At 43.5% G+C, this 23,762-nt stretch overlaps 1 protein-coding gene across 4 annotated transcripts in view; it reads left to right on the forward strand.

Moving 5' to 3' along the window:
• Positions 1-23,762, forward strand: part of meis2a (Meis homeobox 2a) — a 79,483-nt gene that overhangs the window by 8,884 nt on the left and 46,837 nt on the right. For all 4 annotated transcript variants that reach the window (XM_079833267.1, XM_079833269.1, XM_079833270.1 and 1 more), the window contains exons 7-8: positions 274-388; positions 17,607-17,752. In XM_079833267.1, coding sequence (XP_079689393.1) covers positions 274-388; positions 17,607-17,752 — 261 coding nt within the window. The remainder of the gene's footprint in view (positions 1-273; positions 389-17,606; positions 17,753-23,762) is intronic.

Below are 23,762 nucleotides of genomic sequence, written 5' to 3' on the forward strand. Positions count from 1 at the left end.
AATGATGTTTAAAAAGGTGAAAAAAATCATTATAGACTACCGGTAAAACGTTCCTAAAGTACTTTCATTGTAAATGTAACTATGAAAGTGTGAATTTGTCAAAATTAAATGTTTTTTATAAAATATGATCAAAGGACATGAAAGTGCCCATAGTCTAAGAATTGCCCTTATATCATTGCAGAGTGTAAACTTTGAGAACTTCTGTGGCTTGACTGTGAGTGTGTGATGGTGAAGGTTGATCCTCTCTCTCTCTCTCTCTCTCTCTCTCTCCAGAATCCCGCTTCCTGGAGAGATCATGATGACGCCACATCCACACACTCGGCCGGCACGCCGGGACCCTCGAGCGGAGGACACGCGTCTCAGAGCGGAGACAACAGCAGCGAACAGGGTGAGGATCAGACGCTCAGAGTGCACACTAAACACAACCAGCACTGATATATGAGATACTCTACTACTGATGTACTCATGGAGGATCATTAGACCCTTTTAAATATCAGTACTGATGAAAGGCTCTGGTGCCATCCATGGTGTGTGTGTTTATAATGAAGCAGAGAGAGAGAGAGAGAGAGAGAGGTATTGATCAGGCTGAAGCACCAGTGAGCTGTTCTCCAGTTATCCACTCTCTCACACTGGATCCAGTAGCCGCTCGATACTGGCTAACATGCTTACAGCACAGCACAGAACTGCCTCACAGCGGCCCGGCCCAAACACAGGAGAGAGTGAGACAGGACAGAGAGAGTGAGATGGAACAGAGAGTGAGATGAAACAGAGAGTGAGACAGGTCAGAGAGTGAGACAGGTCCGAGAGTGAGACGGAATGGAGAGTGAGACAGGTCAGAGAGTGAGATGGAATGGAGTAGGGTCAGAGAGTGAGATGCACCAGAGAGTGAGATGGGACAGAGAGAATGAGACATGTCAGAGAGTGAGATGGTACAGAGAATGAGACAGGACAGAGAGTGAAACGGGACAGAGAGAGTGAGTGAGACAGGCAAGAGAGAGTGAGACGGAACAGAGAGTGAGACAGGAAAGAGAGAGTGAGATGGAAAAGAGAGTGAGATGGAATGGAGAAGGGCCAGCGAGTGAGACAGGCCAGAGAGTGAGACGGTACAGAGAGAGTGAGATGGGACAGAGAGAGTAAGACATGTCAGAGAGAGAGACGGTACAGAGAATGAGACAGGACAGAGAGAGTGAGACGGTACAGAGAATGAGACAGGACAGAGAGAGTGAGACGGTACAGAGAGAGTGAGACAGGCAAGAGAGAATGAGACGGGCCAGAGAGTGAGACAGGCAAGAGAGAGTGAGAAGGGACAGAGAGAGTGGGATGGGACAGAGAGAGTGAGACAGGAAAGAGAGAGTGAGATGTAATGGAGAAGGGCCAGAGAGTGAGATGGGACAGAGAGTGAGATGGGAAAGAGAGAGTGAGACAAGTCAGAGAGTGAGACGATACAGAGAATGAGACAGGACAGAGAGTGAGTGAGACGGGACAGAGAGAGTGAGACAGGCAAGAGAGAGTGAGATATGTCAGAGAGTGAGACGGTACAGAGAATGAGACAGGACAGAGAGTGAGACATGACAGAGAGTGAGACAGGTCATATTGAATTGATACAGGTCAAAGAGTGAGATGGGACATAGAGTGAGATGGATCAGAGAGTGAGACGGGACATAGAGTGAGATGGGACAGAGAGTAAAACTGGTCAGAGAGTGAAACAGGTCAGCGAGTGAGATGGGACAGAGAGTAAGATGGGACAGAGAGGGAGATGGGACAGAGAGTGAGATGGGACAGAGAGTGAGATGGGACAGAGAGAGTGAGACGGAACAAAGAGTAAGATGGGACAGAGAGTGAGATGGGACAGATAGTTAGATGGGACATAGAGTGAGACGGTGACATAGAGTGAGACGGTGACATAGAGTGAGATGGGACAGAGAGAGTGAGACAGGTCAGATTGAGTTGATACGCCACAGAGAGAGTAAGACAGGTCAGATTGAGTTGATACGCCACAGAGAGAGTAAGACAGGTCAGATTGAGTTGATACGCCACAGAGAGAGTGAGACAGGTCCGATTGAATTGATACGCCCCAGAGAGAGTGAGACAGGTCAGATTGAGTTGATACGCCACAGAGAGAGTGAGACAGGTCAGATTGAGTTGATACGCCACAGAGAGAGTGAGACAGGTCCGATTGAATTGATACGCCACAGATAGAGTGAGACAGGTCAGATTGAGTTGATACGCCACAGAGAGAGTGAGACAGGTCAGATTGAGTTGATACGCCACAGATAGAGTGAGACAGGTCAGATTGAGGTGATACGCCACAGAGAGAGTGAGACAGGTCAGATTGAGTTGATACGCCACAGAGAGAGTGAGACAGGTCAGATTGAATTGATACGCCACAGAGAGAGTGAGACAGGTCAGATTGAGTTGATACGCCACAGAGAGAGTGAGACAGGTCAGATTGAGTTGATACGCCACAGATAGAGTGAGACAGGTCAGATTGAGGTGATACGCCACAGAGAGAGTGAGACAGGTCAGATTGAGTTGATACGCCACAGAGAGAGTGAGACAGGTCCGATTGAATTGATACGCCACAGAGAGAGTGAGACAGGTCCGATTGAATTGATACGCCACAGAGAGAGTGAGACAGGTCAGATTGAGTTGATACGCCACAGAGAGAGTGAGACGGGACAGTAGCGATGAGGGGTAGAGACATGTTTCCCGGTGCAGTAATGCAGTCGTCCTGCAGAGCGCAGTGACCTTTCACCCCAGCCAGCAGAACAGACGCCTCATTTCTCACATTCTTTCAATTATGTTCACGCTTGAAGCGCTTGTTCACTCTCAACACCCGCAAGACAGGACAAGCGTGAGTTCCTAAAAGAGCGGAAAGCCCGTGACAGAGAGACAGACTGGTAACACACTCTCCGGCGAGTTAGAGAAAAGCTGTCCGTTTCAGATGCATAATATACGTGTGTGTATGTGTGTGTATATCAGTAACTGAAACTAAAACTGGAACAAAAATAAAAGTGTTTTTGTCATATCTCTCAGCTCTGTGATAAAGCACTGAGGCGTTATAGATACAGCCGTATGGTTTTGTAGAGCTGTGCATTGGGGAAGTAAATTGGACTTAATATCAGTGATTACAGAAGAGTTGATCCGTCCTGTCTGTGTGAATCCACTGCTAACAGACGACAGCTGTGTGTCTGTCCAGTGTTAATGAGTTAATGAAGCCCTCAGTCCATCATATATCTTTACACACATGAGTGTGTTCAGTGTCATCTGGTCAAACACACTCTTTCTGTTCAACATCAGTTCACCGGTGGGGAGATTTCCTTTAACTGGCTGGAGTGTGCAGGAATCGTCTGCCCTTTTCCACAGCCTTTCTTTGGAAAATATCAGTTGTTGCCCTCAGGCACACACACACACACACACACACACACACACACACACACACACACACACACACACACACACACACACACACACACACACACACACAGAGTTGTTGTGGCAGGTCTGGACCGACTGAGATATCAGACTTTATTCTCGTCTGTAATGGCGAAGTTTATGCCAGAAAGAGAAAAAAGTTCAGGCTCACACAGACAGAATTTCACACTGCAAAAAATGCTTTTCTTACTTAGTATTTTTGTCTTGTTTTCAGTCCAAATATCTGAAAAATCTTACATTAAGAAGCATTTACTAGACAAGCCACAGTTTTGTCTTGTTTTGGGGAAAAATAACTCAAAATTAAGGGAGTTTTTGCTTAAAATAAGTAAAATAATCTGCCAATGGGGTAAGCAGTGTTTTCTGTTTGAATTAAGATTATTTTGCTTACCCCATTGGCAGATTATTTTGCTTATTTTAAGCAAAAACTCCCTTAATTTTGAGTTATTTTCAAGACAAAAACTTTTGCTTGTCTAGTAAATGTTTCTTAATGTAAGATTTTTTAGATATTTGGACTGAAAACAAGACAAAAATACTAAGTAAGAAAAGCATTTTTTGCAGTGCACTTGGACTCTTGCACATATATGTGTGTGTGTGTGTGTGTGTGTGTGTGTGTGTGTGTGTGTGTGTGTGTGTGTGTGTGTGTGTGTGTGTGTGTGTGTGTGTGTGTGTGTGTGTGTGTGTGTGTGTGTGTGTGTTTATGTACTTGTGTTTAATGCTGGCTCTCTAGCTGGCTCCCACAAACAACTCAGTCATTATTCAGCTGAATTTAGTGTGATTAGTTTTGAACAAACTCTTATCTGTAAGCAGCACAGGTCCCGATAACACACTGGAGAAGAGTCTGCTCAACTCTAGCGGCTTGATTTACCCCGCGCTGGCCCTTTAAACGACGCCGCTGAGTGTTTTTCGGGCTCTTGTTTTAGCACGCTGTGCCTCAGGGGGTCAGCCAAGAAGTCACCCTTAAGAGGTGATAATCCCATCACACTAGTTTTTCCCCGATGGCATGAGCGCTTCTGCTCTCAGGAGAGTCTGAGGCTTGTTTCTGAGCTGGTGAGGGGTTACTGAGGTCGAAACCGCTGGGTCGTGACCCGCAGAAGTGGCCCAGGCCTGTTCTGATGGGACCCAGACAGCAGGAAACCAAGCCAACATTAGAATGGTAAAACACAAAACTGACGGTTCGGTGCAGCAGGGCAGAGAAAACTAATATAAGATAGCTCTCATGTACTTTAATTAAACAGTGGTTACTGAACACATTGTGTCTGTCCTAAACTGAACTCAATTATAACTCAAAGTGTCTTAAAGATAATGCTGTGAACTATAGTGAGCTCTTACTCACACATTACTATAATATTAAAGCACAGAGCCCAAACTATGAGCATAAATTCAGCTGATATTCATGTTCAGATATAATAATCAACACTCAAACACATTGTGTGCAAACATGTCAACTTCACATAAAGCAGTTTTTGCAATAACTTCTAAATCTAATTATAAAATGATGTTTTTACTCCAATTCGTTGTTGAAATATAATCATTTATACACAGTGTCTGTCATTTATTTAAACACACATTAATAATCCAGACATCAGTCACAGGTTCAGTGGAATATAATGAATATTAATATAATAAATATATAGACTAATATAATGAATATATAGACTAATATAATGAATACTAATATAATGAATATATAGACTAATATAATGAATATATGCTAATATAGTGAATATATAGACTAATATAATGAATATATGCTAATATAGTGAATATAACGGCTAATATCATGAATATATAGACTAAAATAATGAATATAACAGCTAATATAATGAATATATAGACTAATATAGTGAATATATAGGCTAATATAATGAATATATAGACTAATATAGTGAATATATAGGCTAATATCATGAATATATAGACTAATATAATGAATATATAGACTAATATAATGAATATATAGACTAATATAATGAATATATAGACTAATATAATGAATATAACGGCTAATATAGTGAATATATAGACTAATATAATGAATATATAGACTAATATAATGAATATAACGGCTAATATAATGAATATATAGACTAATATAATGAATATAAAGGCTAATATAATGAATATATAGACTAATATAATGAATATAACAGCTAATATAATGAATATAACGGCTAATATAATGAATATAACTGCTAATATAATGGCTAATATGATGAATATAACGGCTAATATGATGAATATAATGGCTAATATAATGAAAATATGCTAATATAACGAATATAACGGCTAATATAATGAATATAACGGCTAATATAATGAATATAACGGCGAATATAATGGCTAATATGATGAATATAACGGCTAATATGATGAATATAATGGCTAATATAATGAAAATATGCTAATATAACGAATATAACGGCTAATATAATGAATATAACGGCTAATATAATGAATATAACTGCTAATATAATGAATATAACGGCTAATATAATGAATATAACGGCTAATATAATGAATATAACTGCTAATATAATGAATATAACGGCTAATATAATGAATATAACGGCTAATATAACTGCTAATATAATGAATATAACTGCTAATATAATGAATATAACGGCTAATATAATGAATATAACGGCTAATATAACTGCTAATATAATGAATATAACGGCTAATATAATGAATATAACGGCTAATATAACGGCTAATATAATGAATATAACTGCTAATATAATGAATATAACGGCTAATATAATGAATATAACGGCTAATATAATGAATATAACTGCTAATATAATGAATATAACGGCTAATATAATGAATATAACGGCTAATATAACTGCTAATATAATGAATATAACTGCTAATATAATGAATATAACGGCTAATATAATGAATATAACGGCTAATATAACTGCTAATATAATGAATATAACGGCTAATATAACTGCTAATATAATGAATATAACAGCTAATATAATGAATATAACAGCTAATATAATGAATATAACGGCTAATATAATGAATATAACTGCTAATATAATGAATATAACGGCTAATATAATGAATATAACGGCTAATATAACTGCTAATATAATGAATATAACTGCTAATATAGGTCATTTATTGAGTGAAAGAGTTGATTTCTCTAGTGAACTCACAGCTGTGGACACTGAAGTACTCCTGAGGTCATGTGATGTTCTCCAGCTGTTTTATTGACGTCTTTCCACCGTTGAGATACTGAGCGATTACACCACATATGATGCGCGTCAGTGCGTGTGTATCCTCAACATACCTTCAGATGTTCACTCATGTTTATTCTGTGACTATGACGTACAGTGATCAGTCACGCCACATTACAGAGCCGCAAAACGGCATTTATCGTTTGAATTTCCTGATAAAATGGACTGAATACTGAATATGCCCGTGTGGGAGCTCGGATTGAAGTGTGTTCTGTGCGTAAAAGAAGCTGTTAAAGATGGCGCTCAGTACCGTAGACATTGGGCTTGTCCTGCTGTATCCTCTATTGTGTTGGTCAGAGGGGCCGTAGGGGCCCTAATCCCTCCCGCATCCTCGCTGTGATGCTCGTGAAGGGCTAGCGTTTGGCGGTGTGGTCTCTCAAGCGCGTCACGCCGCAGATGCCCTACAGGTATCTCTCGAATGAGTGGGCGGATGAGAAAGAGATGCTGCCTTCCCAAGCACCGCTAACGTATTTATGCAAATCTTTTTGGGCATTATTGCAGATAAGCTCATTTTATAGTCTGATTTCCGCTCCCTCGTGTGCCGTAATGAGTCGTCGAGCATGGGGGAGCGTGTCGAGGAAGAGCACCCGACCATCCACCCGTCCGTCTGTCTGTCCGTCCTGACGTTCTGTTGGAGGAGATGGGGATGGAGGGGTTTGACGGCGGTTAGTGCTATTAGCTCTCGTTATTGGAGGCAGCCGTCTAATAATTTCTAATTACCCTAAGGAGGTATTAGGAGTGTTAGTCAGCAAGGATAATTTCTTATTTGCACGCCTGGAGCGGTGAGCTCTCTAGAAGAACGGAGGCTAATGTGCAACAAAACAAATCAACGTGCCACGCAGGGCTGCGGGCTTCAGGGAGGAGGCCGAGATAACGCTCATTATGCATCATGATAATTCATTTAGAATGTTATCAATTTCAGAATGGAGGCTTGTACTCACGCACACATGCGCCATTAAAAAAGCATGAGGAAACGAGGCTGCTGTTCAAACTCTGCCTCCTGGTCTGTTCAGGTAGCTCCAATTACACACTTGCCATGTTTTAAGGCAGTTGAATGTTAAACGCTGCCTCCTCTCTTCCTTTCCTCTGATCTCAAAACACATTTCATAGGGAAACACGAAATCAAATGTAAGACGGGACTCAGAATTGAGTGGGTGTTTCATACCAGAGTTTGCGGCCAATTGTGGAGGACTCATGGCTGACCTAGGTGATCATTTCAGATGATCTTCATGCGTTTTTACTGATCAGATATCTGTCTGATTTATCAAAACGTTTCATTGACACTTGGTCAGATACAAAACAGATCTTCAGTTTGCGCTATATGCAGATTTAATGGAGTTCCCATCACCTTATACCACGCTCTCGCACGCTTATATTTTAGCATGGTTGGGAGGAGAAAAATTGCATATGTGACCCTGGACCACAAAACCAGTCTTAATTTGTTTAAATTGAGATTTATACATCATATAAAGCTGAATAAATCATCTTTCCATTGCTGTTTGGTTTGTTGGGATGGGACAATATTTGAAAATCTGGAATCTGAGGGTGCAATCTATGCATCAATGCATCTAAATATTGAGAAAATCTCCTTTAAAGTTGTCCAAATAAAGTCCTTAGCAATGCATATTACTACTAATAATACATTTATGATATGAAAATTCACCAAATATCTTCATGGAACATGATCTTAATATCCTAATGATTTTTAGCAAAAAAGAAAAATTGATAATTTTGACCCGTACAATGTATTGTTGGCCATTGGAACAGATATACCCGCGAGACGCATTGATCACATGTGGTTTCAACAACCAGATGCATTTAGACCTGTTCAGGTTTGACTGGATCACCTCCTGAAGTGGTTAAATCCATTAAATCCAGAGGGTATTTACACCTGGTCTTTTAACAATCGCAGATCTATCCCATCAGAGAAAACGCATGAAGTGGCCAGGTGTAAACAGGCCCAATAACACCAGGAGCTAGAGTTAATTTGACTTTCTCACTCCTGAGACGTATGTTCCCAATGGGTAGTTCTTGGTTCCATTTGTTTTTAATTGGGGCAGCGCAGCAATACTCATCTTTCGCCTCATGAAGCTATTCCGTCATACCCGCTGTTTCCTTCTTTTTCTTCTTGGAAGCATCTCTCCCCGTCCCCTCAGTCTAAAATGACTTAATCTCTTGAAACAATTGGAGGAAGTTTAAGGAGAGACCGTTTAGATGTCTGAAATGAAATACCAAACAATGGCATCTCGCGATAGCAGCCGATTTTCCACATTCGACATCCTCCAGTGGAAAAGCTTTAGTAGTCATGAGGGAAAACGCAAGTGTAGACAAAGCACAAAACCAAACAATGCTGTGTTTAGCGGTGTTGCGGGGTCAGGCCTGCATTGTGTGTTTCTCGCTGGGCCGCGGTCCTCAGACAACAGACTGTCTGCGGGAGACATCTGCGAATCCGACCCGCCGACCCTCAGAAGCGCTCTGAAGTGAGGGAATGCTGCCTTTAGCCCTCACACGGCCCGCAGGACAAACTCCAGCGCTATTAGGAAACAGAGAGAGAGAGACAGAACAAGAGGGAGACAGGCAGAGCCGGCCGAAGCGCGTCAGATCGGTTTTGTTTCTTCCTCAAAGGCCTCGCGGTCTGCGTTGCTCCTCAGATGCCCATGAGATCGTTTTCCTTCTTTATGAGTAAAGAGCAGCTCGGTGCGGGAGAGGTTAGGCTGGCCTGATGAGGAGCCACTGTTCACAGCACCTGCTGTTGGGTGGGCCGGCGTCCAAGCGCATCGCGGTGCGGCTAAACGAGTCACGTTCCCCGCGGTTTCCGGAGGCGAGAGCGACCTTTGGCTGGAGATCTTCGGTTCGCCTCGCACTCCATCGGGCCGCTCACGTCTCGCCGGGGTCGCCGGGTCGGAGCGCAGTCCGCTTCCACTGAATTCGCCCCTCTTCCCTCGATGTGTGCAACACGTGCATTACAGTGAAGACAGAAGCTGTTTTTCTCGGTCTCTCTCGCTGCCTTTGATTTTCCCGATGGTTGAAGTCGTTGCCTCCGCTCAGGAGCTTAAGGGGAACGGCTGCATCTGCTGTTGAGTTTTTACAGGAAGAGAAAATTGAAAAATCAATAAAAAGCCAAAAAAGAGTGAGACGGAAAAAAAATACACAGAGGGCGAAAGCAGAGCAGATAACAGCTTTGAAGAAGCAGACAGACATAAGGCTGCTCGTAGATTCGAGACGTGTTTTTGGACTAATTCAGGGGCAAAGGACGATGAATTCATTTAAAAAACTGCATTCGTACTCCACGCCTGGCGACTGTTTCCCAAAACGTCTTTGTTTTACAAAGACCAATGGAGCATTCAAGCCATGTAAGACAATGACTTACAGAAACTCCACGGATGCCAGGCTGTAATCTGAACCTGCTGCTGGGAAACATTAGTTAGGAATGAGCATCTTCCTATATGCGAAGGAATCCAGGCACTTTTGTTTAGAACTGAATTCACCCTGTTCAACTGGAACAGGCGTCTGAGTTTACCTAAAACACAAGAGACAGCCGATAGAAAACTCATCAAGTCTCTCTCTCTCTCTCTCTCTCTCTCTCTCTCCGTTAATGCAGTTCTGCTCATTATTTTTTACATTTGTGGAAGAGTGCTTGAACACAGGGAATGTCTGTGGGAAGGACAGCGGGCCGCGGTTATTGACTTGTAAAGGAGCTGGTAGAAGTGTCTGGATAAGACGCGAGCTTCTCCCGCTCTTGTAAAGCAGTATCTGATTTCTCTGCTAGTTGGGTCCCCAGAGGGGCCGCTGGGCTGATGGGAGCTCACAGCTGCTGCAGAGAAGAGCTCTGGAGGTGTTCCTACCTTCAGAGGACGCTCCTGCTTGCGTATGATCCATTTGATCGCAACATCTGAATACGTGCAATTTTTCAATCACAACCCAGGACGTATTGAGTTGCTCCGTGTATCAATAGTTGGCCATACCCAGCCCCGGACAGCGGGACAGCTGCAGCCAACAGAACGCTGACTAATTCATGAGTGCAAACTGCACGTGTGCATGCAAGAGAGAGAGAGAACCAGAGGAAGTTTTCATTGACTCTGCGATGAGGTAGCCGGGGCCCATGGGGGGGGGGCTCTTCACAGTTTGAACTTCATCAGGGGTTGCGCTTAATCAATACAGTATCGGAAAAAGAATTAATTACCAAAGCAGAATAAAACAGCTGCATTTTAAACGGAGGCTTCATCAATGCTTTAATCTCCTGCTTTCAGCTCAGGTGCCCTGAGGAATCGCTCTGACCGCGTGTAATGAGGAACTCAGGGACTTTATGCCCCACACACCCCTTTCTTTCTCTCTCTCTCGCGCACACACATCGGCCTTCCTAAACTGTATCTCCATCTGGGCAGAGCCCCTCCGCCGCATTCCCTTCCCACCAAATTCCAGTCTTCCCAGGGATGAGGAAGGGTATTAATGTGGAAATCTCTGCTGGAGAGAGGCACACATTCCTAAAGTGAAAGGGACTGAACTGTCGCCCGTCCACGGCCCGCCCCATCGCCGACACCCCGCCCCACCCTTGAGCACTCCTCCAAACTGCATTTCAAGTAGGGTTGAGAAGGGGCTATGGGTGATGAATTGGGTTTTTAGTGAGCTCATTAGGAAGCCAAACAGAGTCAGAACGCAGCGGAACAGAGTGGGGCCGCGGCGCAGCAATCAGTTCTGCTTGCTTTGTTCTGTGCCTCCAGGACATTTGTGAGTGAAAGTTCAGGGCAGGCGGCTGATGAGAGAGGCCTGCCGAACAGAGCCCGTGATCTGATGGTTGACTTGTTGGTGTAGAAGCTTTAATTCGTCTGCCTCTCTGTGTGTCTGGTGTCCTAATGGTCGCCGTGTGCCCCTTTAAGCCCGGCGTCTGATGCCCGGCTCTGGTAGGCGGAGCAGAGCGTGCGTAATAACTCCAAGGTGTCTGTGTTTGTCTGAAGGGCAATTGAGAGTGGAGAATCTCCGTAAATACAGGTTTAGTGTGCTGATGTGTCGAATCGGACCCTCTCGCCTTTAAAGCAAGACTTTTACCCCTTTTCCACCAAGGCAGTTTGAGTGCTGGTTCGGAGCCAGAGCCTAGTTGGTTTAGGAGACCCAAAGCACCAGCTCTGAACCAGGAAAAGTGGTTCTTAAGTAGCACCAAAGCATTGCTGGTCTAGAAGTGAGAACTGCTTGCGTCAGGGGCTACCGTGGCCAACAAGACCAAGTCAAGTCAACTTTATTTATATAGCGCTTTTAACAATGCAGATTGTTTCAAAACAGCTTCACAGTGTTAAACAGGAAAATAATGCAACAGAATTTTATCCAGCCGTACAGCCGTTCTGGAGAAAACGCTGATGTCATCAGCTCATTTCAATTATCATACAGTGACAATGTGGGCTTTAGATCAGTAATTAGATCAGTAATTTAGTTTATATGCTTCATTTAGTTTAATAATTAGATTTATTTGGATATTTAGTTTAAAAATTTAGTGTCCCCAACTGAGCACGCCAAGCCAGAAGCGACAGTGGCAAGGAAACCAAAACCCCATCAGGAGCAGAATGGAGAAAAATAAACCTTGGAGAAACCAGGCTCAGTCGGGGGGGCAGTTCTCCTCTGGCCAATTAACAAACAGCGTATGATTATTATTCTGACAACTTTACAGGCCAGGGGTCATAATAGATCGGAATATTTGAAAGATCGGAGGCAACACGCCTGAGACGGGTTTATTGAGGATGATGTGTCGATGAGGCAGTTTCAGGGGGAGTCTAACCAACACAAACTTGTGACCGCCATTTTTGAAATAGCAGCTAATGGAGCTAATAGCTGCTCGATTGTAATCTCCATCTATACAAATCACGGCGAGCTGCACGAATGCATTGGATTCGCTGTGTTTTGATGCTGATGTAGGATCGTAAAGCCATGTGCATCAATAGTGATGCAACGTACGGCATTGTTGACGGAAGGCTTGTTCGAGATGCATCAAAGTACAGCGAGAGCACACGACTCCTTATGAATCGCTCTTGCGGTGATCATACGCGGATCGGTCTGCACAGCGCCGATGTATCTCAAACACGCCTGGTGTGTGTGTGTTTCCCGCTGTATACAGTGACGTAAGACTGGCTCTCTAGCCCATGGAAAGGCAAACCGGTTCAGTCGAACCAACTCCGAACTGGCACTAGCACTGACTCTGAACTAGCACCTGGTTCATGCTGGTGGAAAAGGGGCATTTGATCCCCTCTCTGGATTCTGTTCAGCACAGCTTTCTCTCTGCTCATAGAATTCCTGTTTTGGTGAAAATTGATGTAATTTGCTGTTGTAATTATCTTAGTAATTAACTCTCTAATGACTGCGGTGTGAAAGCGCCACGGCTCCTCCAGTGGCCCTCATGTGCGCAGTCATTATTCGCTCTCTATCTTAATACAAGCTTCAAAGCGTGATGATACTGACTGGAGAGAGGGAGAATAGACTCGGATGCACCTCAATAACCTCTGGGGCCAATTATTGTAATTTGATTTGGACGACAGGCTGCAGGAAGAGCGCGGGGTCGGTGAGCCGTGTAGCGTGTGCTGGGGTGTGTTTAGGGGTGTAATGGGTGTGTGAAATCTCTAGGCTTTCACCAGACGCCCAATGGCATCACAACAAAACTCACTCCCCCTCCTTCTCAAAGAAGATCTCATTGTTTCTGGACTGCAGACGCTCCCTCGCACACGCTCGCAGCGACAGCAAACGTGCCGGTCTTTCTGCATTAGTGTTGTATTAGTTGTCCTTACAGCATAGGTTCACGTACAGCAGCTTCCTTTAAACCGTCTCTCGGGATGCTGTTTCCCTGTGATTGTCTTTCACACGGGCCAGAAGCTCAGAGATGCAGGAAACACTTAATGTCTCATAAACTCATCAGAGTGATTAGCAGACTAATGAAGAGATGGGAAGGCAGCGCTACGATCAGACGCGGCCCCTCCAAGGCCCTGTTTATGATGTAATGGGATAATTGGCGTTACAGGTAGCAGGTTAATTACACGTGTAATTACTCAAGCGCTACATGCGGGCTCTTCTCAAACACTATTGGCATGTGATTATCATCTTCAACCTTTTATTTTCTCCGGTCGTTCGCCAGGTCGGTTTGTTCATTTTGGTCCCGTGAGGCCTCCCGTTCCACACACATTTGAATTTTCTCAGCTCAGGATTTGGAGATTCTGAATTATGCCTCATTCTTGACGAGACACTGAGATGAATGTGTGTGTGTGTGTGTATTATTAAGCTGCTTCCTCATACAAGACATCTAATTAAAGCGTTTTATTCCACTTCATTTACAAGCACAAGAGAAGCTTTAGTTCTTCAGTGCAAACAACCGCACATTACATCTGCAGGAAAACAACACGCCGACAACGAGTGTGAGAGCGCAGCTGTCCGGGACGAGTGTGTGTGTGTGTAGGTTATTCAGCGCTAAATTAACTCCTGCTTGAGTGTGATGTGTGTTCTTTGAGTAGTGCAAGGCTAAAAAACAACAGATTTACTAAAACCTTTAACTAAACTGAAAATGAAAGCAGAATTCAAAATATTAACTATATCTCAGTGATACTAAAATAACACTAGTTTGGCTAGAAGAGTTATTTGCGCACCTAAAGTTTTGGGAAGCATCTTGGGAAGAAGTCAAGCCCTGTAGTGGTTGACTAGTCTCAAATGTGCGTCATTACCATAAGTAAACACTGACCTCCTGACCACTTTTCTGGATGAGAGGACTAGTGAAAATGAGTAGCCGCATTAGGCGCAGGGTTGAGGGTGGACGCTCTCCGCACTGACCCCTGTGTTTGTGGGTGAGATCAGCGGTCTGGATCACTGCTCTCCACCAGGAGCTCTGTGAGAAGCAGGAACCGTCCTGTGGACGCCGTCTCCGTAATTAGAGTCTTTAAGCTCAGCCTCCACGCTCATGCCCCATTAGCCTGAAACAAACGTCCGGGCCAAACAACTCTGTGACTGCGCCTCTCCTCAAGACAAAGCTTCAGCCTACTCCGTTCCCATTGTGATTACATGTGTTATATAATCACACGCCCTCTTATCGTCAGCACAGCTTCGGTCTACTTCTGAAGTCTCCAAAGCAATGCGGCTCTGCTTTAATGTCTACCGAACATTCATGACCCTGGACCACAAAATAAGGGTCCATTTTTTTGAAATTGAGTTTTATACGTCATATAAAGCTGAATAAATGAGCTTTCCATTGATGTTTGGTTTGTTAGGATTGGACAATATTAGAAAATCTGGAATCTGAGGGTGCAAAAAAGTCTAAATATTGAGAAAATCTCCTTTAAAGTTGTCCAAATGAAGTCCTCAGCAATGCATATTATTACTAATAATACATTTATGATAGTTGAGAGTTGTCAGTCGAAAGTTTACTTGATAAAGTTATAAATATGAATTTTTTCTTACACAAACTCATCGATTCGCTTCAGAAGGCCTTTATTAACACCCCAGAGCCGCTGGAGCAGTTATATGACGGACAGATGCACTTTTTATGGACTTCAAAAACAGAGCAACTATGAATCAAATTCTAAAGCTTGGATTAGCCTGGACTTTTGTAATATAACTCAGATTTTATTCGTCTGAAAGAAGAATGTCATACACACCTTGGATGACTTGGGGGTGAGTAAATCATGGGCTAATTTTTATTTTTGGGTGAACTATCCCTTTGAGCAGAAACGGACACGCAAAATGAACTCGAAAACGCCCGTCTCGGCAAGTATCCTCGTAAACACAGTCGGTATGATGTGAAAAACTGGATACGTGTCATTATATTGGATCCGTACATTTGTCTTAAAGTGACAGCAGCCTAATAAACCCACAGATGTTTGCTGATCAAACCACAAACGAGAAAGAGAAAATTACTTCTGTAGCTTTAACAAAGATAAATGGTTAGATTACATTTATACAGAGAATACTGTTAGATTTACCGGTAAAACGTAAAGCACTGCTTATTTCAATTGTATCTATATATGCAGATTCACTCCCCTACAAAATGATTCTAGAATGATAGAGCTATTTATCTGCTGAAATCTGGCATACATATTGCAGAAAAACAAAACATCGCTCTGTATGTTTTTTCCAATGCACATGGTGGACACGTTTGAGCCAGATAGAGGCAGATATGGAGCGAGAGAGAGAGAGAGAGGGCATGTTTTTTCCTTCTCCAAGGGTACTGCTTTTCCAAAAGTGCCTGGGGCGAGACTGCAGCACCTCGTCTCCCGGAGGCCTTTGGGCGTCTCCTAATAGCCACCCCCCCCTCATCTGCCCCCGTCTCAGAGGTGCATGATGGGATACTTCCCCTTCCCCCTCTCCTCTTCTCCTCGTGTCGTCCTCATGTTTTGTGCCGGAGTTCACATCCGCACAGGTTCAAATGGCAGAGTTGCCAGGGAACAGTCAGAGGCCATTAGCGTTTGGGACGATTCGCCCTGCGGCGCTGCAGCACTAACCAGTGAGCGAGGGGGCCATGTAGATTAGCAGCTTCACATGTAATGAGCAAGTTTGCCCTTTCTTTTTCTTTTCTTCTCCTCTCTCCGTGTCTGTCTCTGTTTCACTGCACTAATCCCGTCGCATCATTTTTTTGATTATTTCCACTCCTTTGACTCACTGTCATGTGTGTGTGTGCGAGGGCATATTTTCACTAGCGATAGAGTAATCATTTTTTAGCTGGCTAGATTATTGGTATCAGCTAAAGACAGAAGCCCCTGTTAAGCAAGTTTGTGTACATTTCATTCTCTGTCGTTAAATTGCATTACGCACTGATCTAGATCTGTTGGAAACACACTGATCTGCAGACGTTTAATTTGTGCACGTATAGATCTGGTTATCAGCGAGTGTCTGTGTGTGTCTGGTTTCACCTCGAGCGGTCAGGGGCTGTAGGGTAATGAAGCGAGGACTCAGTCTGTAAATACACGCGGGTCACTCCAGCAGTGGGCTATCGTGTTGCAGTGAAAATGGAAACGTCAATAAAATTAATCTGGCCACCTTTTGGCCTGGACTGCTCACTGTGGTCCACTCATAACACACCACAACAAGACAAGTGTACGCTCCCAAACACACACTGGCATTAGAGCAAATTAATACACTAGCCTGTGTTTGTCCAGTTTCCGAACGTCGTTACGACAGGACGGACCCCTACACCTCAAGTCAAGTCAACCTTATTTATATAGCGCTTTTAACAATGCAGATTGTTTCAAAGCAGCTTCACAGTGTTAAACAGGAAAATAATGCAGCATAATTTTATTCGGCCGTACAGCCATTCTGCGGAAAACGGTCATGTCATCAGCTCATTTCAATAATCATACAGTGAGCTTTCACCTGTGAGCTTTCCCATCGCCAGCACGAATCCACGCGGCGAGGCCGATGAGAAACACAATAGATTAAAAACAGAGAGGCTTTCAACCGTCCTTGTATTCTTCATGTATTTTGCATTTCATTACGCCACCCATCGGATCTGTTCTCTTTCCTCCTTTTTAAAGTGATTAGTTGAAATATTAATGCGTGATTATTGCCTATATAAGTGCTTGTGATTGATGTCTCCCCAAAAACAGAGCGACGTGCGAGTGTAAATTTGTAGAATATCGCGGCGTAGTGCAGGAGTTTTTCAGATACATAATTTAGATGCCCTGAAGGAAGGCTTTCAAGGCATTTTCGCCCAAGGCCAAGAAAAAATAACTGACTTTTTAAAGTAAATAATTTTTGCTAATGCACAATTAATGGCAGAGGAGAAAGAAAGTAAGTCTGGGAAGTAGGTTATGAAGAGACCTGACCTGCCCTCACACACGGACATCAGCTCGGGATATGCAAATGAGGCGCGGGAAGGGGATCGCGTTTTCATCTCTCTGTTATATTCTGTATGTCAGTGTGTGTAAGATTGTGCAGCACGTTTCTAAAAGCTCTCCTTTCATCCAGGAGATGGTTTAGACAACAGCGTGGCCTCACCCGGCACGGGCGACGATGACGATCCAGACAAGGACAAAAAGCGACAGAAAAAACGGGGCATCTTCCCCAAGGTCGCCACCAACATCATGCGGGCATGGCTCTTCCAGCATCTCACAGTAAGTCTCTGTCTTTCCATGAGCTCTCTCTGTATCTATGATTGGGAAAACCAATCACACGTGTTAAGATCACACACTACACTCTAAAAAATGCTGGGTTAAAATAACCCAAGTGGGGTTGAAAATGGACTAACCCAGCAATTGGGTTGTTTTAACCCAGCGGTTGGGTTAAATGATTACAACTTAATCGCCACTGTGTTGTGTTTCTCAATGACACGCAACGGTTGATCCTGGTTTGACTCCATTTAGAGCGGAAGTACATTTTTTAGGCATTTTGTGTGTGTAATGGCATTTGATATTAGCTTCAGCAATATCGAGTTTGCAGGAACTGCTTCCTCAAGCTGATATTCACGACACATTCGAGTGTGCTATTGTTCCATTTTTGTAGTGTTAATTGCGTCAGCGAAAATATGATGAACAATGTTCGTTGACGACCTTTTGTCCCGTGACTAAGACGAGATGAAACGAACGTCCTTAAACGATAACTGTGACAATATCAACATGCAATATCGCTGACGGAAAAATACAAGAATAAAATCAAGCGTAGTGTCAGTTCTGGCAGGTCAAACTTGCATCAGCTGACTGATCATGTCAACATGACGTCTATCACAGCACACATATATAAGCTCCTTCAGTACTATCAGCAGATATCATGTTCTCCAGAGCTCATTTACCCTCCTCCATCCCCAGCTCCACCTCTCATCCAGTCAGGATTCCCCTTGAATCAGACTAAATTCCCGAATTATGTTGTGCATTTAATATTGACATTATGTTGGTTCTGTTCTGTTTACCCTAATCACTGCTCTCCCTGCTCTTATCCATGCTAGGCTGCCCAGAACAGAACCATACCGCCAGTCCAAACTATATGCTAATAGTCAATCATCTGTGACGATAGTGGTCCTAACAGAAACATAGCTAAAAAAATACAAATTTGACCAAAATCACTCTTTGTTTTTGTCGGGGGGGGGAAGAGGAGCGTTGAGCGTTTCCATGGCCAGGCAGCTCATCCAAGCCTTACATCACCAAGTGCAATGCCAAGCGTGGGATGCAGTGGGGTAAAGCGCGCCACCACTGGACCCTAGAGCAGTGGAGACGTGTTCTCTGTCTGACAATCCCATGGACGAGTCTGGGTTTGGCGTTTGCCAGGAGAACGGGACTTGCCTGACTGCATTGTGCCAAGTGTAAAGTTTGGTGGAGGGGGGGATTTATTATGGGGTGGGGTTAGTTCCAGTGAAAGAAACTCTTAATGCTTCACCAAGACATTTTGGACAATTTCATGCTCCCAACTTTGTGGGAACATTTTAATCATTAAATCCCCCAATCAGCGCTTTTCTGTTAAAAGAACACGTATTACATCCGGCGTTTTACTTAAACTTTGCAATCTGGCAATCGATTTGAGATTTTCTGCTCAATGAAAGTGTCATTCAGTTTGTGTGTTCTGTCTCTTGTGCCGTTTGCGTGTCTAAATCTGACATCAAACCTTCAGTGATGAACTGTAATAAATCTAAACATGATCTCTCGACGATCTGCGATTGTGTTTGCAGAATAACTGCACTTAACTGCTGTTGTTTTAATAGAAAAACATTAAAGTAATGTGAATATTTCCATTTGGCCTATATGATAAATAGCCAATAATAAACCATTAAACTCGATGAGGTCAAATAAACCATAAGTACGGGTCGACACTAATCGGTGAAAGTGCAACAATAAATACATTTCTCAAATGACAACAGTTGTTGTGATTACAATTTTGAGCAAAATAATGGGGATTATTAATGCAGAATGGACGGAAATCTGACTACATTTTCATTGACGAAAACTAGACTAAAATGCTCAGGCATAAAACAGGACAAGGTTGGCTAAAGATGATAAAAACTAAAAAGCACATTTGACTGAGACTGAGACTAAATGAAAAAATAGCAGATGAAATGAGCACTAGTTTAGTGTAAGTCTCTAGTTGTCGAGGAGAGAGCGCTGTGTGTGTGTGTGTGTGTGTTTGGAGAGGTGGCGTGCTGGGTCGTGTTGCATCGGCCTCTCTGATGTCACGACATCATCCGCGGCTCAGGATATATCGATCAGGACAGGAAGGGTCGGGTTTCTGAGGGAGGAGCTGCCGCCCCTGAGCACGTGCTCCACAGGAAACTGAGAACGGAGGACTGTGTCTGCGAGGGACCCGACGATCTAACTCAAGGCTAAATGACGACGGCTAATTAAAAGGGCTGCAAATCCATTAGAAACTGCGGAGGGATAATCAGAGGCGCTGAACTCTGCCATCATCCTCATCGGAACAACTCCAGCCCGGCCCGATTTGATGGACAAAGACACTCGGGCTTTATTCTTGCGCTCTTTTCATTTGTGGTTCCCCTCAGAACGGCCTGTGTGTAAAGCGCTGAAGCCCACCACCTACCTCGCCGCTTTTACCCACAGACTTCATTCACTCGGCTCCATATCACGCAGGAATTTCACACTTTCCTCAAAGATCATTAGGCGTCTTTACTGGCAGCTCAGGAGATGCCCATTCACCACATTCACAAGAGACGCACTGCCGTTTCCTTTAGAATTGTCTTAAAACGGCCTGAAAACCTAAGAGGTGAAATACAGAAGTCTTTTATGTGGGCGAAGAATAATTCACCTTTCTGTTTTTTTTCCATCCTCGGGACCAAAGAGACTTAATTGAATTATCCCAAAGTACCAACCGCTGCCCCCCGCGCAATCCTTTACACCGCGCGGCCGTGCCACACACACTAACACATCAGGCCTTTTATTTTAATTTGTTAAGCAAATGTATTTTCCAGTTCGGGATGCATTTGTGTGCGGGTGAATTCATGGGGACTTTGGCCCTGAATGGCCCGTGGAGGCAGCTCTCCATTCAACCATTCATTGGAGGGGGCAAAAGAAAAGCAGCGAGGTTGTATTTTCTCAACCGCGGGGCCAAAGCGGAGCTGCTCTTCCATGAGCGGCGGGGGTCCCTTTACATATGTTCTCAACATTGAGCCATTGTCACCTATTCTGAGGGGCTCAAAAGGACGTAACCCCTTCCCTCCCCCCCGTTTCCATCCCCCAAAACAAGGCGCCAGCTAACAGTTACAATTGTGGGATGAAATCGATGGCCCCCTCTCCCAAGGAACACCCTCACATGGGTGAAGCGTCTATTACCCCTTTTCCACTAGAATGAACTGGGTGCTAGTTCAGAGCCAGAGCTAGTCCCAGTTCATAGTTGGTTCGACTGAGGAGCTTCTAAAAACCGTTTGCTTCTCCACATGGTGAGAGCCACAACAGAGCCATGTCTTTCGTCACTGTATACGTCTCATCTTTCTCAGTAACGCTTGCGAGGCACTGCAGTGTTGCCAAGTCTGCAGTTTTCCCGCGGACTTGGGCTACTTCATCACTGTTGCCGCGGGCTGTTTTTCATGTCTGCGGGTTGAAGCGACCCCAATTATGTGATATTTAGCCCCGGGATTGCGAATTTTAGTAGGCAACCATGCCAAAAAAACACATAATTTACCCCCAAATGTGATTTTTACTGGGGAAGCCCCCTTGAAACGTGATTGGGCTTGTTTTAAGTAGCAATTGGTTTTGTTGTGAAAACCTGGCAACCCTGGGCAGCGGGAACACACACACACCAGGCTTGTTCGAGATGCATCAGCGCTGCGCAGACGATCCATGTATGATATTAAAAAAAAACACACAAGTGAATCAAAAGCATAAGGAGTCATATGCCCTCGCTGGACTGGTTATCATACGGCGATCGGTCTGCACAGCACAGCTGCGAACAAGCCTTCCATCAACAATGCAAACGTTGCGTTACTATTGATTCACATGGCTTTACGATCCTACATCGGCATCAAAACACAACGCAAACACAGCGAATCCAACGCATTCATGCAGTTCGCCGTAATTTGTATAGACGGAGATTACAAACGAGCAGCAGCTGTTAGCTCCATTAGCTGCTATTTCAACAATGGCGGATCTCCAGTTTGTGTTGGTCTTGTTGACTCCGCCCCCAGCGCCTGACGGAATCGGTTCTTACCTCTAGCCCTGTTCTAGCCCAGCAATGTTTTGGTGCTACTTAAGAACCACTTCTCCTGGCTCGGAGCTGGGGCTTTGGGTGTGGAAACACAAAGAACCGATTTGAAACTAGGCTCTGGCTCCGAACTAGCTCTAGCAATGCCTTGGTGGAAAAGGGGTATCTGAGCCAACGGGGCATTGGCAAATCCCAGAGGGGTGCAAAGGACGAAGCCACCAGAGATGGGACTGAAGTGCTTCCGCAGAACCGGAGAGTTCGGGTCAGAATGCGCTGGAGCCGAAACCCCAGAGATGTGCTCTTCCTCCTGGAGCTCTCTGGATCTCTTCCAGCGCCATTAGCGGGAGGAAATCCCAGCTGGCTGCTGTAAGCTTTCCCATACGGCACAGGGCTTATGTTATCGGAAAGATAAACTCCTCTGTGGGGTGAATTGCTCTATTAGACTTCATATTTAATGAACAGGAGAGAGAAGAGCGCTCCACCGGGCTCACGGAGAGCAGTGCTGAAGTGTAGTCATCGCCGCGGGGTCACCCAACAGTTTAATGGAGACAAACTTTCAATCCTCTCAATTAGTGGGTTGGCGCCCTCGGTGTGTCTCCCGCTCAGAAGAGGGTCAGCCTGCAATGAAAACAGGAAGCACTCAGATACAAAGATATCACTCCAGGCCTGTGCTGTCCTTTCACTTCGGTAAGCCTTCAAAAGGCTGTGAAAATAAATAGGGTCGCTTGAGATCGGGGCGGCCTGAAACGAGACCCAACCAATGGCAGGAGTATTTGGGAAAAACTGGATATTTATTGGAAAATAATGTTGGACAGGACTAGGGTTGCAAAGGGGCGGAACATTTCCGGTAAATCTCCACGGGAACTTAATCTGGTGAATTTTGGAACGATTCCAATTTGGAAACTCAACGTAATTTTGGGAAATTTTTTATCAACTGTATCATATACAATGATAAAAATTTCTTTTTTTTGCATATTGATACATTTTCCAATTACTTCTAATATAGTTAACATGTGAAATAAATATATTTTATTGCAGTAGTTGTTATGCATGTGTTATTTTACTCACATGACCCTTCAGAAATCATTATAATATGATGATTTTATACTCTTAATATCAATGATTTGCTGCTTAATATTGTTTTGGAAGCTGTGATACTTTTTTCAGGATTTATTGATTAATAAAACGTTAAAAAGAACAGCATTTATTAAAAATCCCTTTACTATCATGTTTTATCAATTTAACACATTCTTTCTGAATAAAAGTATTAATTTAAAAAAAGAAAATTACTGACCCCAAAGTTTTGAATGGTAGTGTAGGCCAATAATGTTACTAAATATTTATTTTTTTAAATAAATGTTTGTTTGTTTTGTACTTTTTATTCGTTAAAGAATTCTGAAAAAAAATTATCAAATGCTATTAAAAAAAAAAATTAAGCAGCAACATTGGTAATAAATAAATCCTCAATGAACACTAAAAAGTAATGATGAGCCTTGATCACAGGAATAAATTATATTTTCAAATTATACTAAAAGAGAAAACCTGCAATTTTGCAAATTCCCGTTAATTCCCATGGAAAGTTTCCAGCCTTGAAAATTCCCAGAATTTTGCAACCCTAGACAGGACAAGGGAAGGTTATTTTTTCTCCAAATAACAGCCTTCACATCAATTGAAAAAAGTAATTTTAGAGAGTTATTACAAGTTGCGGAAAATGTTTGAAAAGTTATAATATGCACTTGTTAAATGTAAGGGCGTTTAGTAAAGATGTTTGATTTGTATTTGATGTTGACTCAGTGATTTAGTCTGAAATAGGCAGCTGATGGAAACATCTTCATTTCTCGACCTCAGCAAATGATCGTGCAAACTCCGGCCGTAGAGTCACACAGTAAAGCAAACGGACTGGTTCCCGAGGCTTGGCTCCAGCGAAACATTCGTGCTGATCAGTTCTGACTGTTTGCATGTCTGATTCACATCACTGTCCATTTC

The sequence above is a fragment of the Gobio gobio genome (genome assembly GCF_949357685.1).
Source record: "Gobio gobio genome assembly, chromosome: 13".
In the NCBI taxonomy this organism is placed as follows: Eukaryota; Metazoa; Chordata; class Actinopteri; order Cypriniformes; family Gobionidae; genus Gobio; species Gobio gobio.